General features: G+C 46.9%; 3 protein-coding genes across 7 annotated transcripts in view; 1 reads left to right on the top strand and 2 right to left on the bottom strand.

The window, feature by feature from the left end:
• PNP (purine nucleoside phosphorylase) overlaps window positions 1-6,715 on the bottom strand; it is a 10,997-nt gene extending 4,282 nt beyond the window's left edge. Inside the window, exons 1-2 of one of the 2 annotated variants that reach the window (XM_007462551.1) lie at window positions 6,705-6,715; window positions 290-459 (exon numbers count right to left, since the gene is read on the bottom strand). In XM_007462551.1, coding sequence (XP_007462613.1) covers window positions 290-459; window positions 6,705-6,715 — 181 coding nt within the window. Of the gene's footprint in view, window positions 1-289; window positions 460-2,265; window positions 2,361-6,704 lie in introns of those variants that run through there. The other variant, XM_007462550.1, reaches the window with a different exon arrangement.
• A 3,413-nt stretch (window positions 6,716-10,128) lies between these two features.
• On the top strand, window positions 10,129-13,865 carry PIP4P1 (phosphatidylinositol-4,5-bisphosphate 4-phosphatase 1). 2 transcript variants are annotated; one of them, XM_007462549.1, is made up of 7 exons: window positions 10,129-10,522; window positions 10,863-11,053; window positions 11,422-11,528; window positions 11,979-12,084; window positions 12,289-12,341; window positions 12,439-12,529; window positions 13,020-13,865. In XM_007462549.1, the coding sequence occupies exons 1-7, from the start codon at window positions 10,132-10,134 to the stop codon at window positions 13,161-13,163; spliced, it is 1,083 nt and encodes a 360-aa protein (XP_007462611.1). In that variant the 5' UTR covers window positions 10,129-10,131; the 3' UTR covers window positions 13,164-13,865. The 2 variants fall into 2 exon arrangements, with proteins under 2 accessions (XP_007462611.1, XP_007462610.1); XM_007462548.1 differs by having other exon boundaries at window positions 10,129-10,543.
• Window positions 13,866-13,947: 82 nt separating this feature from the next.
• Window positions 13,948-15,604, bottom strand: part of APEX1 (apurinic/apyrimidinic endodeoxyribonuclease 1) — a 3,788-nt gene continuing 2,131 nt past the window's right edge. For 2 of the 3 annotated variants that reach the window (XM_007462545.1, XM_007462546.1), the window contains exons 4-6: window positions 14,953-15,145; window positions 14,546-14,815; window positions 13,948-14,479 (exon numbers count right to left, since the gene is read on the bottom strand). In XM_007462545.1, coding sequence (XP_007462607.1) covers window positions 14,226-14,479; window positions 14,546-14,815; window positions 14,953-15,145 — 717 coding nt within the window. In that variant the 3' untranslated portion in view covers window positions 13,948-14,225. The remainder of the gene's footprint in view (window positions 14,480-14,545; window positions 14,816-14,952; window positions 15,146-15,604) is intronic. The other variant, XM_007462547.1, reaches the window with a different exon arrangement.

Genomic DNA, 15,604 nt, shown 5'->3' with positions numbered 1-15,604 from the left:
GAGAAAGAGTGTGCAGGGGAAGTGTTGTAGAGCTTTAGGGAGCTGAGTCATTAAAGCACAGGAAATATGTCATCATACAGTAACAATGACATAAACATGCCCTACTAAAACATTTCTACTGGGGGAATTTCCTTCTAAAGTCATTCTGATTCTTGGTGGGTTTTTCCCTGTTACAACAGTTGTCTCTAGTCAAATGCTATAGAGGATAGCCAGGGTGGAGAAGCATTGCCCTCCCATCAGAATCCCATCAATATCCTTCAGTCCTATCCCTCCTCCCCCTTGCCAGCACCTGTACTTTTGGGAAAGTTCGGTATTTCACTGTAGTCAAAGATCTGGGCCTGAGTTAATCTGTCACTCAGACCTCCTAACCCAGAACCACAGATCACCGCCACTTGAGGTCGGTGTTTGGTGTGAGACAAAAGCCATTTTGCAGTGTTCTGATAATCTTCATACTTGAATCTAGGAAAAAAAGGAAAACCAAGGTGAGTTTCACTTCCACCCCAAGGGTATCATAAACTAATGACCTTCAGTGTAGAAAGGCTGACTGAGGTACCAAGGTGACAGGGGACAGAGAAGTTGGCCAAGGAGCTAGACAAGCTACTGCACAAAAAAGCAAACCCATGCCACAATTTTGGTTGTCAACAGCTGGAGCAGAACTGACTGCAAAAGTTTCTCAGCAGCTGCTTGTGAAAAATAGACTCTGGAGCCCACCCCTACAGAATGGGGAGAGGCCCCAGAATCGCTATTTCTTACAAAAGTGCCTCAGGTAATTCTGATTCAAAAACCAGGTTTCAGAATTCTGGTCTTGAGGAAGCAGAACTCAACAGGGATTCTAGTCCCAATTTTGTCTTTTTTAGGCAAGTAACTTGTGCTTCAAATTCTTTCCTCTAATGTAAAGCAAGGGAATGTAATCGGCCTCACTTATCTTATAGGCTCAGTTTGAAAATGAATTAAAAATTTACTAACAAGCTCCAAAGACTTTTGACTCCATAAATCATGGTTCAGGTCCACAGCACCAGAACCTCTTTTACAACTTCCCCCCCTGCCCGTGTTTCCTCCCTGCCTTCTCCCATCTTTCCTTCTCTTCATCAAGGTCCAAGGACCTTTGCCCTTCAGAGACCTAAAGGCATACGCTTAGGCAGAACCCAGACATCCCCAAGAATCAACTGGGAATTTTTCTCACAATTCCAGTCCAATTCTCTCATACCTATCTGGAAAAAATAAGAAGGGACGGGGCAGGGGAGGAAACGACGACTGAGGTGTGACAGAGCTGAACACAACTAACCAAGCCTCCAGAGGAAACCTCTTTCTTCAAAAGTGCTGCCTTTACAATACACCAGGCTACCCTCAGGAAAGTAGCTGGGTAAGGGACCGGGTCGGGTCAATAGAACCGGGGTCATAGAATGATGAAGAGAGAAGCAGTGAGATGGTAAAAGTTAATCAAATAGCATCCCCAAGAGGTGCCAGGGAAATGAAATATGTGTGAAGCCCTGGCCACCCAGCACATCTAGCCACAGCTTACAGGACTTCCTCACTGGCCAGCAGTCTCCCAAGAAGAGAGGGCACCCAAGAGCCACTTTGATCCCTACTGCTGGAGACTTGGGCTGGGATTTCAAGGACCAAAGCCGAAATAAGGGTTTTCAAATGTGAAGTGGGGAGAGTAGGCAGGATCTGTTGCTCAGTTCAGTGAATAAGAATTTCCTTCTCTCCTTGGAGACGACATCCCCAACTTAATTGAACCTCCACCTTGGAGGAAAGAGAGGCGTTGTCGAGGGACGTGAGCAATCTCTCCTCTGAAGGAGGAACTCTAGATGTGGGCGCCAAAAGTACCTCGCGGCTTTACCTAGACTCTAGAATGGGAATCTGTGACGAGCACGTGGGTTGAAAAGATCTCTTCCCTGTATGTGGGTGGGGGAGTACGCTCCCTCTACACTCACATCGCAACGCGTGCGTGCACGCGTGCACGCACACACACCGGCTTCTTTGGCGAGTAGTCTACGGTCTACTAACCTGTCCCCTTCCTGCTCTGGTGGCGCCACCCCTGCTCGATTCCCGCGCGCGCCCCTGCCAGCGCTGGCCGCCCCACTGCTCTGCCGCCTTGCCCCTGATACTGGGCTCCGAGCCAGGCCTCTCTGCATCCCCGGGGCACTCGTTGCCTCTCCTGGCCCCCTCGGGGCCCAGAGTGCTGGGTTTCCAGTTCTCGATGACAGCCATTTCCCCTCCCCAGGGGCCTACGGGGTTCCCTGGGCCTGGTACCCGCCTCACCCGTCGTCCATGGTCCCGCCGACGCCCTCTCGATCAGTTTGCCCTTCTCCGCTCAGACCTACTCCACTGAGCTGAGCTACCGCCAGTCACCGGGTACGATCCACACAGCGCATTGTTTGCACCGCGCTGGCTTATATCCCCAGCTCAGGAGTCCCAGCCAATGGCAGGCGAGTACGCGGCTGGCCCCGTCTCCATGGTGACACGCCCCGACTCAATCGCTGGAGGCTAGGGTGTAAACCTAATCTGAGTTCTTCCCAGCTGCAGTACCTTTCTCGATCCTCACCCTACCCACCGCGGGGGAGGGGTAGGAGCATCCAGCATTTCGCCTCTGCACCCATTTCTAACTGCAGGTCCGGAGTTTCCGGCACGGAAGCCTATGAGGGAAGAAGGTAGGAGTCGGGAGGAGAGCCCCTGAACCATCTACCTGAAACCCCATTTCTTGCTGTGTCTACAGCAAATCATGAGAGATTTGAAAAGAGAAAAATTTAAACCTTACGTGGTGCAAACCCAGAATAAAATTAAGTGAGCCTGTGTCTGAGTTGCTTCCTGGGCAGAGGAAAAAGGATCGACTCTAGCAATAATGCTGCTCTGGAGGTTACAGGATATGGGAGAACATATAAGGGGTCTAAATCCAGGCCCAGATGAGAAGACAAATTTCTGCGGGTAAGAATCCCAGGATCCTCGCAGGAGGATGCAGCAAATCCCCTTCTCCAGGTGTTTCCAAATTCCCTATAGGTATTAAGCTTTGGGATTTGGGAATGAGAAATAGGAATTTCCAGGAATTTCCCCAGTATTCCCCAAATTATAAGTTATTCATAGAATACTTACTTCCATACATTCTTTACTCATTATTATGGATATCTAAAAAAATTGTTATATAAATAAGAAACAGTAGTATTACAAAGAATTGTAACCTATAATAAAGTTTTATTGGAAAACACACACACACACAATTCCTGGATCCTTGACACAGACAAAGGATAGGGATAGGGTGGGGATGGGATGGGGAAATGCAGACAGACCCTTGATTTACACTATACTCGATCCAAGGAATTCAGATAATTACAGAAGGATTCTTCCCCAAAATGAAAATTCCTGTAACAGAACTACGCAGCATAATGTCTTTGTAAGAATTTAGCTATTTTCTGCCTCCACTTTTATAATTTTAACCAAATTCACATCAAATCACAAATTGTCCTTGCTTAGCTATTGGAATCCTCCACCTATTTCCACCCTCCTGAGCTCTAACCTTTCCTGCTTGCTGTGTTAGCCAACACCATGACCCAAACCACTGTTTCCCAGCCCCGTTTCTATCTCATTCATGTAACAAATACTTATTGAGCATCAACTATGTACCAGAACTGTTCTAGTGTTAGGGACACAAGAGTAATGACAATATATGTAAACACAAAAATAACATATATAAAGAACTGAGCACAGTGCCAAATGAACGGTTTATTCTACTGTTATTATTGGATTATTATTATTATCCTTATTCATCCAGTAATTTTAGCAAAGGTAACAATAGGGTGATCTAAAAGTAAAGTTTCACCTCAGTAATGTGACTTTGTACAATTGAGACACTGAAAGCATGATTTTGAATGATGGGTAAGTTCAGTCATAAGTAAAAATCAGCCCAAGGGTAATATGTATCAATATTTGATTGCTGAAAGTTTTTCTTTTGCGGTACGCGGGCCTCTCACTGCTGTGGTCTCTCCCGCCGCGGAGCACAGGCTCCAGACGCGCAGGCTCAGCGGCCATGGCTCACAGGCCCAGCCGCTCCGCGGCATGTGGGATTTTCCCGGACCGGGGCACAAAACGCATGTCCCCTGCATCGGCAGGCGGACTCTCAACCACTGCGCCACCAGGGAAGCCCTGAAAGTTTCTTTTTAAACACCTCAAATCCAATCAAGTTTACACAGAAAACAAGAGTGTAACATAATTACATCTAAGAAAGCACAAACTTAATCAATTAATTTTTTTTTTTTTTTTGGCCTTGCGGGGAGGCTTGTGGGATCCTAGTTCCCTGACCCTCGGCAGTGAAACCACTAAGTCCTAACCACTGGACCACCAGGGAATTCCCTTAATTAATTTTAATGGACTCTGTCTAAAGTAAGCGTAGATGATCTTCAATATATCTACAAAAGGAAAACTGAGGGACAAGGCTCAATCTTCTGTACTGTTTCTCCTACGTCATGCAGGGAGGAACATACAGAATATAGAAACATTCTGGGCACCAAAGAAATGTACTGCTATATGACAGGCAAGGACAGTTTACCAGATTGCACCTTGGCCAGGGTCACATAACCTTCAGAACCACACAATATACTTTATTCTGAATTCAAGGTCAGCAACCAAGCTTCTGAACAATCATTTGGACCCCCAATCTTTTTAATCTCGGATTCACCAATGGCCCTATGAGTTACCCTATGAGGCCTAGCAGGCCTCCTCAGGACACATCTTAGTGGTCTATCCAACAGAAGGGCCCAGGTTCCAGATTGCATCAAGCCCTTGGGTCCCATCCTACCGCTAACCTTGGTTTGTTTGCATCTCTCATTGCTTTCCTCACAGGATTTTTACCTTTAAAGGTACAGATTTAGGCGTTCTGTGTGTGTCTGTATATGTGTGTCTGTGTATCTGGGGCACTGTGAACGCTGGCATGCAGCAAATACTTAATGATCATATATATGAAATGTCTATTATTTCTCTTTAAGCCATCTCAAGCCAAGCATCCATAGTCCATTTTGATCTCTTTGCAATACCCTAGTCCAGAGGTTCCCAGTTTCTTAGTTTATAGGGCACTTAGGAACTCAGAAAATTTTTCACAGCACCCCTAGGTCAAACGAAATACCTAAGAGTTTTGCTTTTTAGGTAGCTGGTGCCTAACAGCTTAGTAACCATTTGAAAAAAATAATACAGACAAGTTGAAAGAAAAAATATTTTTTGTTTTTTTCTTAAATAAGCACAAATAGTTACTGATGGAATGTGTGTGCCTGTTGGGCACTGCCCAACTTCTCAAGCCTTGGAGTCCAGCACTACTACCCTCATTTCCTGTTCCGGGCTGATTTCCACACAGTACTTACTTTTTTTATCAGACGACCTCCTAAAAGCCAGCTTTGCAAAGATATTTTGTCATCAAAGGAATGTAGCAAATTTTTAAAAATTTTTTATAAATTTATTTATTTATTTTTGGCTGCATTGGGTCTTCGTTACTGCGTGTGGGCTTTCTCTAGTTGCAGTGAGCTGGGGCTACTCTTCCTTGAGGTGTGTGGGCTTCTCATTGCGGTGGCTTCTCTCGTTGTGGAGCACGGGCTCTAGGTGCTTCGGCTTCAGTGGTTGTGGCACGTGGGCTCAGTAGTTGTGGCGCACAGGCTTTGCTGCTCCGCAGCATGTGGGGTCTTCCCAGAGCAGGGCTCCAACCCGTGTCCCCTGCGCCACCAGGGAAGTCCCAATGTAGCACAATCTAATGTTCAAATTGTGAACTACCTTGAGCTAGCAGTTCTCATAGTATACAAGAGATGTCAAATGTTGCTGTGTTTCCCTTAAAAAAATTTAAATATCCCCCAGTACTCCTGTGAATTTGCCCCTTGGCACAGAGTTTGGGAACTATGGCCCCAGGCACTCCTTGCCACCTCATTCCTGAATCTGTGTAGTGTAAATGAGTGGACTCTAATCAAACTACCTGTGAATGAATTCCATCTCCACCCCTTACCTACCAGCTTGTGATCCAAAGCAAGTAAAAAAGAAAATCTCATTATGCCTCAGTATTCTCATCTGTAAAATGGTGATAATAATAGTACTTACTCTTGTTGCAAGGATTATATAAAATGCCAGTTAAATGTTTAGATAAGTGCCTGGAATTATAGTAAGTACACAGTAAATATTGACTATTATTATTTTTCCCCTTTGTCTCTTTTTCTTTTTTATTTCTCTAGACCCACCTAACCATGAATTGGATCAGAACAAAAACTAGAGGTACGCCCAGCCCATCAACGGCAACTCTAATCCTGCATTGTTTAAAACAGAAGCCACTAGCCAAATATGGCTATTTCAATTTAATAAAATTAAAAGATAAAATAAAAAATAAAAATTCGGTTCTTAGTTATACTAACCACATTTAAACTGCTCAAAAGCTACATGTGACTAGTGGCTACCACATTGCAAAGCATAGAAACATTTCAATCATTACAGAAAGAATAGTGCACAACACTATTCTTACCTTTTCTAGTCACTGCGCCCCAGTCTCCACATTTTACAAAGCTGGAACTATGTTTTATTCTGTACCTGTAGGGTTCCTGTAGTCAGGAACCAAACAATTACCAACTTTAGGGTGATTATAGCTCATTACTGCCTTATTACCCTTTTTCTATCTTCTTCTCACCCCTCTTTGAAGTTCTGAGGAGGCACTCCCATGTCCAGGCACACATGCAGTAACACACCCATCTTCCATGCTCAATATCAAGGAAACTGAAGAATGGAAGTGGTAGTTTCTAAGTCACTAAGTATTGGCTTATGGAGTGGGAAGATATCTCGAGATAGTGACTCCCAATGGCAACTTTTATAGAAGGAGGCTCAGCCTCTCAGGACTTTTTAGGCAGGAAACCTATTTTATTCCTGCCCTCTCAACTGAAATTTCTCATTCTCTCTAGACCACAAGATAGTTGCTCTCCTATTTAAATACCTACCCCACCATCACCAAGAATTTTTGACCTTCCATTTTCTCCAATTCCTGAAACTAAAATGTTATTTTAGTTTAGTTCCTCCTGCCCCCCCACCCGCCCCTCTGTAAAAGGATCACTTTCATTTCTCTTCTCTGTGTGAGATCCCTATTTGTGCCTCATTCAGTGCAGGAACAGAGTGAAGATAAACAGACTGACCTAAGAGATCAACCCCCAGATAGAGAAGCTGACTACACCCTAAAGGAAGGGGCAAAACACTGGGGCATGGAAAGGTCATAAAACAGAAGGGAACAAAGGTGTAGAGTGATAAAGAGAAATAACCCCTTAAAACTAGACCACACCCTACCCCACTCCATCCAACTGCCCATACTACACCTCATCTTGGTTAATTCACTCTGTCTGCACATTACCAAAAACATTCTTTGTCCTGGAAATGGAGTAAGGGACTGTGTTGGTTTCACACAGGTGGCAAACTACCACTTCAGGAAAGGGTAAAGAAGAAATAGGTTAAGTGGAAAGAGAAATCAAATTGGGACCCTGGGTGGCAGAAGCCCAGCAGATGTCTCCAGCCCCATTCTCTGCCATCTACACAGTGTGACAGTTACCACTTGGTTAGAAGCCTGAAGAAAAAAACCTTCCAAATCTTTGCAGTGTCTTTCTTTACATCCTCCTGTTATGGACTCTTAGGGACTATCTCAAAACTCGTATGTTGAAGCCCTAATCCCTTAACCCCAAAGTGACTATGTTTGGAGATAGGGCCTTTAAAGAGGTAATTAGGTTAAATGAGGTCACAAGGGGCCCTAATTCCTTATAAGAAGAGGAAGAGACAGCAGGGATGTGTGCTCAGAGGGAAAAGGCCCTGTGAGGACACAGTGGAGAAGGTGGCTATCTGCAAACGAAAGGCAGAGGCCTGCTGACACCTTGATCTTGGGCTTCAAGGCTCCAGAACTGTGAGAAAATAAATTTCTATTGTTTAAGCCACCCAGTCTGTGATATTTTATTATGGCAGTCCTAGCAAACAAATATACCTCCATAGCCTGATTTTTCTCAGTCTATGTGAGAAGCCCCCATCTCATAAGTAAGATACCTGGTACCAGGGGTAACATTGAAGTTATTTACCTGTATAGTACAGGAGCCAACCAATCAGAACAAATGCCAGCCATAAACTGATACCAGCTACACTGGAGTGTCCCAGCTGAATATCCACCCTGCTTGGGACTACAGCTGACAGTATTGCTCGGTACACAAATTTCCCTCAAGATAGGGCTTAAGGTAATTAATTAATTAGTTTAATAGTCATTTATCAAGCAACTTCTGTGTGCCAGGTATTGAGCATCAAAAGGCCTCCATCCCAGATACCATGCATTCTGCCACCTCTGCAATTCTGCCCTTTTCGATATGCCTAGTAGATGATGTGAGTGCAAAAGCATTAAATCATAAGTCAGGGACTTCCCTGGTGGTCCAGTGGTTAAGACTCCACGCTCCCAATGCAGGGAGCACAGGTTCAATCCCTGGTTGGGGAACTAAGATCCCACATGCTGCACAATGCAGCCAAAAAAAAAGAACCATAAGTCAGAAGACCTCGACTTTTCTGGACTTTTTTTTTTTTTTTTATTTGGTTATTACTTGGTGCAGTGAGGGGAAAGCACAAGCCATGAAAAACTGAGGTGTTGTCAGTAACAGGGTGCTAGAAAGAACTTATTATAGAAATGGGCTTGTGTTAAGAGATTTTGAAAGGGTTTAAGGAAATGGGATTTTGCTCTGGATTGAATGCTGTCAGGAAGTCGAGTAATTCTATGATTGGGTATCTAATACATTTTGTCTAGAAGGAGAGAAGACCAGATAGAGGCTAAGCTCTAATACGTAAAGAAGTAGCAGTCATTCATATTAGCTGGGGGAGGAGGATATTGGGGATTTTTGTAACTTGGAGTATGTTCATGTTTTGTTTTTTTTTGTTTTTTTTAATTAAAAAATTTTTATTTATTTTAGGCTGCCTTGGGTCTTCGTTGTTGCACGCAGGCTTTCTCTCGTCGCGGCGAGCAAAGGCTATTTCTTGTTGTGGTGTGCAGGCTTCCCACTGCGGTGGCTTTTCTTGTTACGAAGCACGGGCTCTAGGCACACAGGCTTCAGTAGTTGTGGCACGTGGGCTCGGTAGTTGCGGCATAAGGGCTTAGTTGCTCCGCGGCAGTTGGGAATCTTCCCTGACCAGGGCTTGAACCCATGTTCCCTGCATTGGTAGGCGGATTCTTAACCACTGCGCCACCTGGGAAGTCCCGGCTGCACGTTTAAATGTTTGAGCTGCTTAAGATCTTTTCCAATACTTGTCAGAATAACTTCCATTAGCAGTCTCCTGGCTGGGGGCAAAGCAGAGACAAGTCTAAAGACTGTTATGCCATATAAGGTGACTAAAATCTCTTTGAACTTGATTGGTAACTCAGTCAAAAAACTCTTATCATACATATATGTTTATAATTGGGGGTCAAAAAATTGAGTAAAATGATGAGACATCCTTGCAGCGATAGAGTCAGACTCATACAAAGATGCTTTCATAATTTAACCAGGGATGGTGGGAGGGTGGGATCTGCAAGGCAGCTTCCTGGAGAAGCCGGTCTTGTGTCCTGTTCCAGAAGTGACTTCGGTGAGAAAGCCTGGGGTGAAAATCTTACCGTTTTAATCCATTTCCTTCTGGCACATCTTCACTCTCACTTTTTACAGGTATTCCTTCGAGTAGAGTAGCTAACTATTGCCTACCGTTCCTACTCCCGGTGCTTAGAACAGCCCAAACTCCTTCACGCTTTCACTGCATCTCACTGAGCCACGCCCCCAGGTTCTGGCTCTAAGTTCGGGCCAATAAAGTTGCGCCCCAAGGATCGCAGGGCCAGGGAAGGGAAGCCTCCAGCCAATGAGAGGCCAATTATAACCTCAAAGAGTAGAAAAATCTTTTAGTGATGGTTTTGGACTAATGAGGAGCAATGACTATGCGCCCGCTCTGGGCGACCGACAGAGGACCGGCGGCTGCCTGAAACACCAGTGAGCTGAAGCAGCCCTGCCCCACCTCCTGGTCTGGAGGTAGCGCGATGGGCCACGCTTCCAATAGCTCGAAGAACTTCTCGTCACGTGCAGTTTTTGCAGGCCCAGCGGCGTCCTGAAAGTCATGTGACAGTTGACGATGGCGCCACGCTCCCCAATGGAAAATAGGAGCTGCCTTCACAGGACCAGAAATTGGTTTGTCTCCGCGAATAATAGCACGACGGGGGCAGGGATAGCCTATCAAGTGCTGTGGGCGAAACGGGGCGGGGCAGGCCACTGGTTGCGGGCGAGCTGGCCGCGCGGCGCGCAGGCGCCCTGGGGACCCGGTAGCGGCGGCGGTGGCTGCGGCTACGGCAGCGGCGAAGAGCCGGATCCTTGGCCAAAGCGGGAGGCGGCGGTGGAGGCCATGGCGGCAGATGGAGAGCGATCCCCGCTGCTCTCTGAGCCCATCGACGGTGGCGCCGGCGGCAACGGATTAGTGGGGCCGGGCGGGAGTGGGGCTGGGCCCGGGGGAGGCCTGACCCCCTCCGCACCACCGTACGGAGCCGGTAAACATGCCCCGCCCCAGGGTAAGACGGGGCGGGTCCGAGGTGTTCCCGGGGGTACTCTGAGAGGAGCAGGGGGCGGGACCGAGGGCGGGGGCGGGGCCCAAGCGCCAGGTGCGGAGCTGTTGCACCTGTGACCGGGGGCGGCTTCCTTCCCTCCGCAATCGCGACCGGAGCTTCGGAGCGGAAGGGGGTTCTGAGGAATCTGATCGAAGCACTGATCATAACATCCCGCTGAGCTTGTCAGAAGGCTTGAGGACCAGCAAGAGTTGCCTTACTCCGTGTAGCTTCAGTGGGGGTGTCAGCAACTGATGCCAGCCCTTCTTTTTACCTTCCTCTCCAGCATTTCCCCCGTTCCCCGAGGGACACCCAGCCGTGTTACCTGGGGAGGACCCACCCCCCTATTCACCCCTGACCAGCCCGGACAGTGGGAGTGCTCCCATGATCACCTGCAGAGTCTGCCAGTCTCTCATCAACGTGGAAGGCAAGATGCATCAGCATGTAGTCAAATGTGGCGTCTGCAATGAAGCCACTGTGAGTTATACAAATCTGTGAAATGGGCCCTGTTTCCTAGATCCTCTTTCTGATCCCTTGACTCTAGACCCGGACCTTTAGGCGTTAGCCAAGTGCTCTTGATGAAACCCAGGTTTCAGTTCCAGGAGTCTCACACAGCCATTTCCCCAGAAGCCACTCACCAAAGCTAATATTTACCATCCCTCACCTTCATACCTATCTTGGATACTTACGCTTAGTTTTCATTTGCAAATCTCATGTTATATGCCTTTCTTTTCTCTGTCCTGGCTAAGATTTTATCTCTCTGATCTCTCCTCCGAAGGTTTTTGGAGGAATTGGAAGGGATTGGGATTAGAGGTTTGCTTACCGATGTCCCCATTATTCTCTAGCCAATCAAGAATGCACCCCCAGGGAAAAAATATGTTCGATGCCCCTGCAACTGTCTCCTTATCTGCAAAGTGACTTCCCAGCGGATCGCCTGTCCTCGGCCATACTGGTGAGGGGGATAATTTGGGGAAGGGCATTAGTGGGGAAAATTGGAAAGCCAAAAAAGGGTGAATGTTTATCGAGAATGTAAAGGTGAGAGAGACAGGTGTTTATTTAGAAGGAGAAAAAGCTAAGGACTGTTGTGCCTCTAGAATATTATAGCCATCTTTCTCATCTCTCAATAAAAAGATTGGGAGAAAAGTGGTGTCCTTTAGGAAGATGGAGAGTCTCAGAGACTGGGTGAATTATCCTGAGGTAAAAGGGAAATTAGAGGCCTGAAGTTTAAGCAATGCTCTTCCTCAAGGATTCTCTGGGGTAGGGCTGGGGAGGCAGAGTATCTTAAATGTACAGAGAAGTAGAGGGACTTAGAGAGCCAGGGAGTGGGGGATGTAAAGAAGGAATAATGTAGGGATCATTAGGATTGAAAACTTTAAAAACATAGTCTTTTTCTTCTGTACAGCAAAAGAATCATCAACCTGGGGCCTGTGCATCCGGGACCTCTGAGTCCAGAACCACAACCTGTGGGTGTCAGGGTCATCTGTGGACATTGCAAGAATACTTTTCTGGTGAGGAGAGGTATTGGGAGGCCCCGGGGGGCGGGGGGTGGGCAGCGGACAAGTAGTCCTGAATATATTTCTGAGTTATGATAATGAATCCTGAAAAGGTCTGTTTTATGAGGACCCATTTCCCAGCCTCCACTGCCCCAGGGCTCTCATTGAAGATGACCCTGCTTCTACTATTTATTGGTTTCTCTTTTCCTTTCTCCGTAGTGGACAGAGTTCACAGACCGAACCTTGGCCCGTTGCCCTCACTGCAGGAAAGTGTGAGTGATTAGAGAGCGGCATCGTTGAGCTGGGTAGTGAATAGAGTAAAAGCTACAGGGCCATTGTAAGTATCCATTTTTGTTTGCCTGCCCACAGGTCATCTATTGGGCGCCGATATCCACGAAAGAGATGTATCTGCTGCTTCTTGCTTGGCTTACTCTTGGCAGTCACTGCCACCGGGCTTGCTGTGAGTAACCTTGATCCAACCCCTTTCATTCTGCAGCCTCGTCTCTGTAGGCTAAAATTGGGGAAATGGCTATCCTAAAAAGAAGTGAAAGAAACAGTGTTTTTGTTTGTCTTGTTTTAACGTGTAGATGAACTGAAGTTGAAGGAGACTGATAAACGGTCTTCACTGTTACTATCAGAGTAGAAAACAGCTATCTTCTTTATGCAGAGGATAGAACAATGGAGCAGTGGCTTAGATTGAGTTGCTATTAGGAAACCTGGCTCAATTGTCAGACATGAAGAAAAACTGACAGATGTCTGGGATTGTTTGAGTATGTTCCTGCCTAGTGGAGGGAGCTAGACAGCTGGGCCTTTTAAAAGGTCCCTGAAGGTGGCTGCATGTGGATAGGGGACAGAGACTGAAGCTTGAGTTCCATGTTACTGTTACTAGGGCCCCTACAGAGTGGTGAGAGATCAACAGTAACCTCATCTTCCTTTTTCTTCTTCATCAGTTTGGCACATGGAAGCATGCACAACGATACGGAGGCATCTATGCAGCCTGGGCATTTGTCATCCTGTTGGCTGTGCTGTGTTTGGGCCGGGCCCTCTATTGGGCCTGTATGAAGGTCAGCCACCCTGTCCAGAACTTCTCCTGAGCCCCACGATGACCCACAGACTGCCTGGCCCCGTCCAGGTGGGGACAGTGACACTATAAAGGGAGTGATGGTAAAAGGCTCCCTGGGCTTCTATAAGGGGAGCCAAGCAGCTGCCTTCCTTTTCCCTGCAGAGAGGTAGGAAGGAACCAGGCCCTCACCTAGGTTTGGAGGAATAAGTAAAACCACTGCTGGCCATCTGCTTTCCTCCAGTGGTTGCTGTGTTTAGGGTGAAGTAGGCGGAAAGTTTCCCCTAAACCTGGGTCCTAAAAGACGGTTCTAGCCTTGTCCTTCCTATATGCTCCCTGAGAGCCATTCCTGTCCCTTACACATTCCAGGGCAGGGTGGGGGTGGGTAGCCCTGGGGGTCTCCCTCCCTCTTGTGCACCATTAGGACCTTGCTGCTGCTATTGCACTTCATCAGGGGCTGGCTCTGGTCTCAGCACCCTCAGTCTCCTCTCCCCCATTCCACGTCCTCTGGGGGTGGGGTCAGCCGCTGCTCTGTACAGAACCACAGGAACTGATGTATATATAACTATTTAATGTGGGGTATGGTCCCCTAGTCCTGTATTTCCTATAATTCCTCCTTTTCAACCTTACCCCCCAGTTGCAGTATTTAACTGGGCTGGGTAGGGTTGCTCTGTCATGGGGGAAGTTAGGGACTCATCCTGTGCTTGTAAATAAATAAGGTCATGACTCTACTCTTTTCCAGTTGTTAAATCTGTGTGTATGAAAGGATGAGGGGAATTTGTAGCCCCACAAAGGGGTAGAATACAAAGACAGCAAGGTTGAAACTATGACTCTTTATTTTCACATGGACAGTTCAAAGGAAATCATCAGTAGCTTTTGTTTAATGTAAAAAAAAAAAGAATCCCCCAACACACACACACAGAAATCGTGGAGAACTTAAGTCTGTTTCTAGAAGCCTGGTTAAAGGATTCATGGTTTAGAAGGGAAATAACAGTGCAGATTTCTCTAGAGAGCAGTTTTTAAAGCTTGGGAGTAAGAAGTTTAAAGCTAGTTTAGTGGGCTTATTTCCCAGGCTCAAAGTGATCTGGGGGAGGTGTCACAGTGCTAGATATAGGGTGATGGGACAGTGGTCACTGCCCAGAGCCTTGGAACGGATCTTGCTGTCACACAAAGCAGGCAACAGAGAGTGAGACAATAAGAAATAATCAAGGCGCCAACCAACGTTTTTGGATCGCGCATTCATCATGTATGTCCAAAAGGTATAGGCATAGGCCGTGTTGGGGTAGAGGTGCCGGAAACTGTCAGTCAGTGGCACAGCCTGCAGCAATTCCCCAAAGCCATGACGCTCTTCTGGAGTGAAGCCAGCATTCTTTTTGTTTCCCTTTGGGTTGCGAAGATATTCCCCAAGTCCATGACGCTCTTCTGGAGTGAAGCCAGCATTCTTTTTGTTTCCCTTTGGGTTGCGAAGATCAATTTCTTCATGAGCCACATTGAGGTCCCCACATAGCACAAGGGGCTTGCGGGAAGCCAAACCCTTCAGGAATTTGCGAAAGGCTTCATCCCAGCGCTGCCGGTACTCCAGGCGCACCAGACCTCGGCCTGCATTAGGTACATAGGCTGTCACCAGCACAAATGCATCATATTCAGCCACAATCACTCTGCCTTCCTGATCATGTTCCTCTTCACCTACAGAAACGATGAAACAATTAGCAAAAATAAGTTTAAGGGAAAGCAAAGAATAAAGGGATCAAGAATTGGGGCTGGAGTGGGATATCAGCAACTGGTTTGGAAGAGCTGGGCTTTAGGAATCAACAGGGTCTCACCAATGCCATAGGAGACTTTGAGTGGGCACTGGCGGGAGAGTAGGCCCACACCACTGTACCCTTCCTTGTCTGAAGGAGCTGACCAGTACTGGTGGGATAGTCCAGAGAGTGCTTGAAGTTCGGCTGGTAGTTTGTTCTCAGAACATTTGGTCTCTTGGAGGCACAGGATATCTGGGGCTTCCTCCTTTACCCACTGTGAGCGAAATGAAAGGTAGAAAAAGTATTATCAATTCAGCAGATATTTATTGAAGAATCTATGTGCTAAGTACTAGAGATACACAGGTGAGGGACTTCCCTGATGGCACAGTGGTTAAGAATCCACCTGCTAATGCAGGGGACATGGGTTCATCCCTGGTCCGGGAAGATCCCACATGCCGCGGAGCTACTAAGCCCGTGTGCCACAACTACTGAGCCTGTGGGCCTAGAGCCCGTGCTCTGCAACAAGAGAAGCCACAGCAATGAAAACCCCGTGCACTACAACAAAGAGTAGCCCCTGCTCACCCCAACTAGAGAAAGCCCACGCACAGCAACGAAGACCCAATGCAGCCATAAATAAATAATAAATAAGGCAGTCTCTGCAGAAGGAGTATAAGTCTAGCAACACAGTATTTGAAGTTATAAACTACATAAGTGGCAGGGAGATAAGAAAGAG

This window comes from Lipotes vexillifer, unplaced genomic scaffold (genome assembly GCF_000442215.2).
Source record: "Lipotes vexillifer unplaced genomic scaffold, Lipotes_vexillifer_v1.1 scaffold164, whole genome shotgun sequence".
Lineage (NCBI taxonomy): Eukaryota > Metazoa > Chordata > Mammalia > Artiodactyla > Lipotidae > Lipotes > Lipotes vexillifer.
The sequence above is the reverse complement of the archived record's forward strand: the minus strand, read 5'-3'. Positions and strand labels throughout refer to the sequence as shown.

Coding starts and splice junctions, on each gene's coding strand:
- PIP4P1 (XM_007462548.1), top strand. CDS start 10,132: ATGGAAAATAGGAGCTGCCTTCACAGGACCAGAAATTGGTTTGTCTCC. Junction 11,529..11,978: donor GCCTGTCCTCGGCCATACTG/GTGAGGGGGATA, acceptor TCTTCTGTACAG/CAAAAGAATCATCAACCTGG. Junction 12,085..12,288: donor ATTGCAAGAATACTTTTCTG/GTGAGGAGAGGT, acceptor CTTTCTCCGTAG/TGGACAGAGTTCACAGACCG.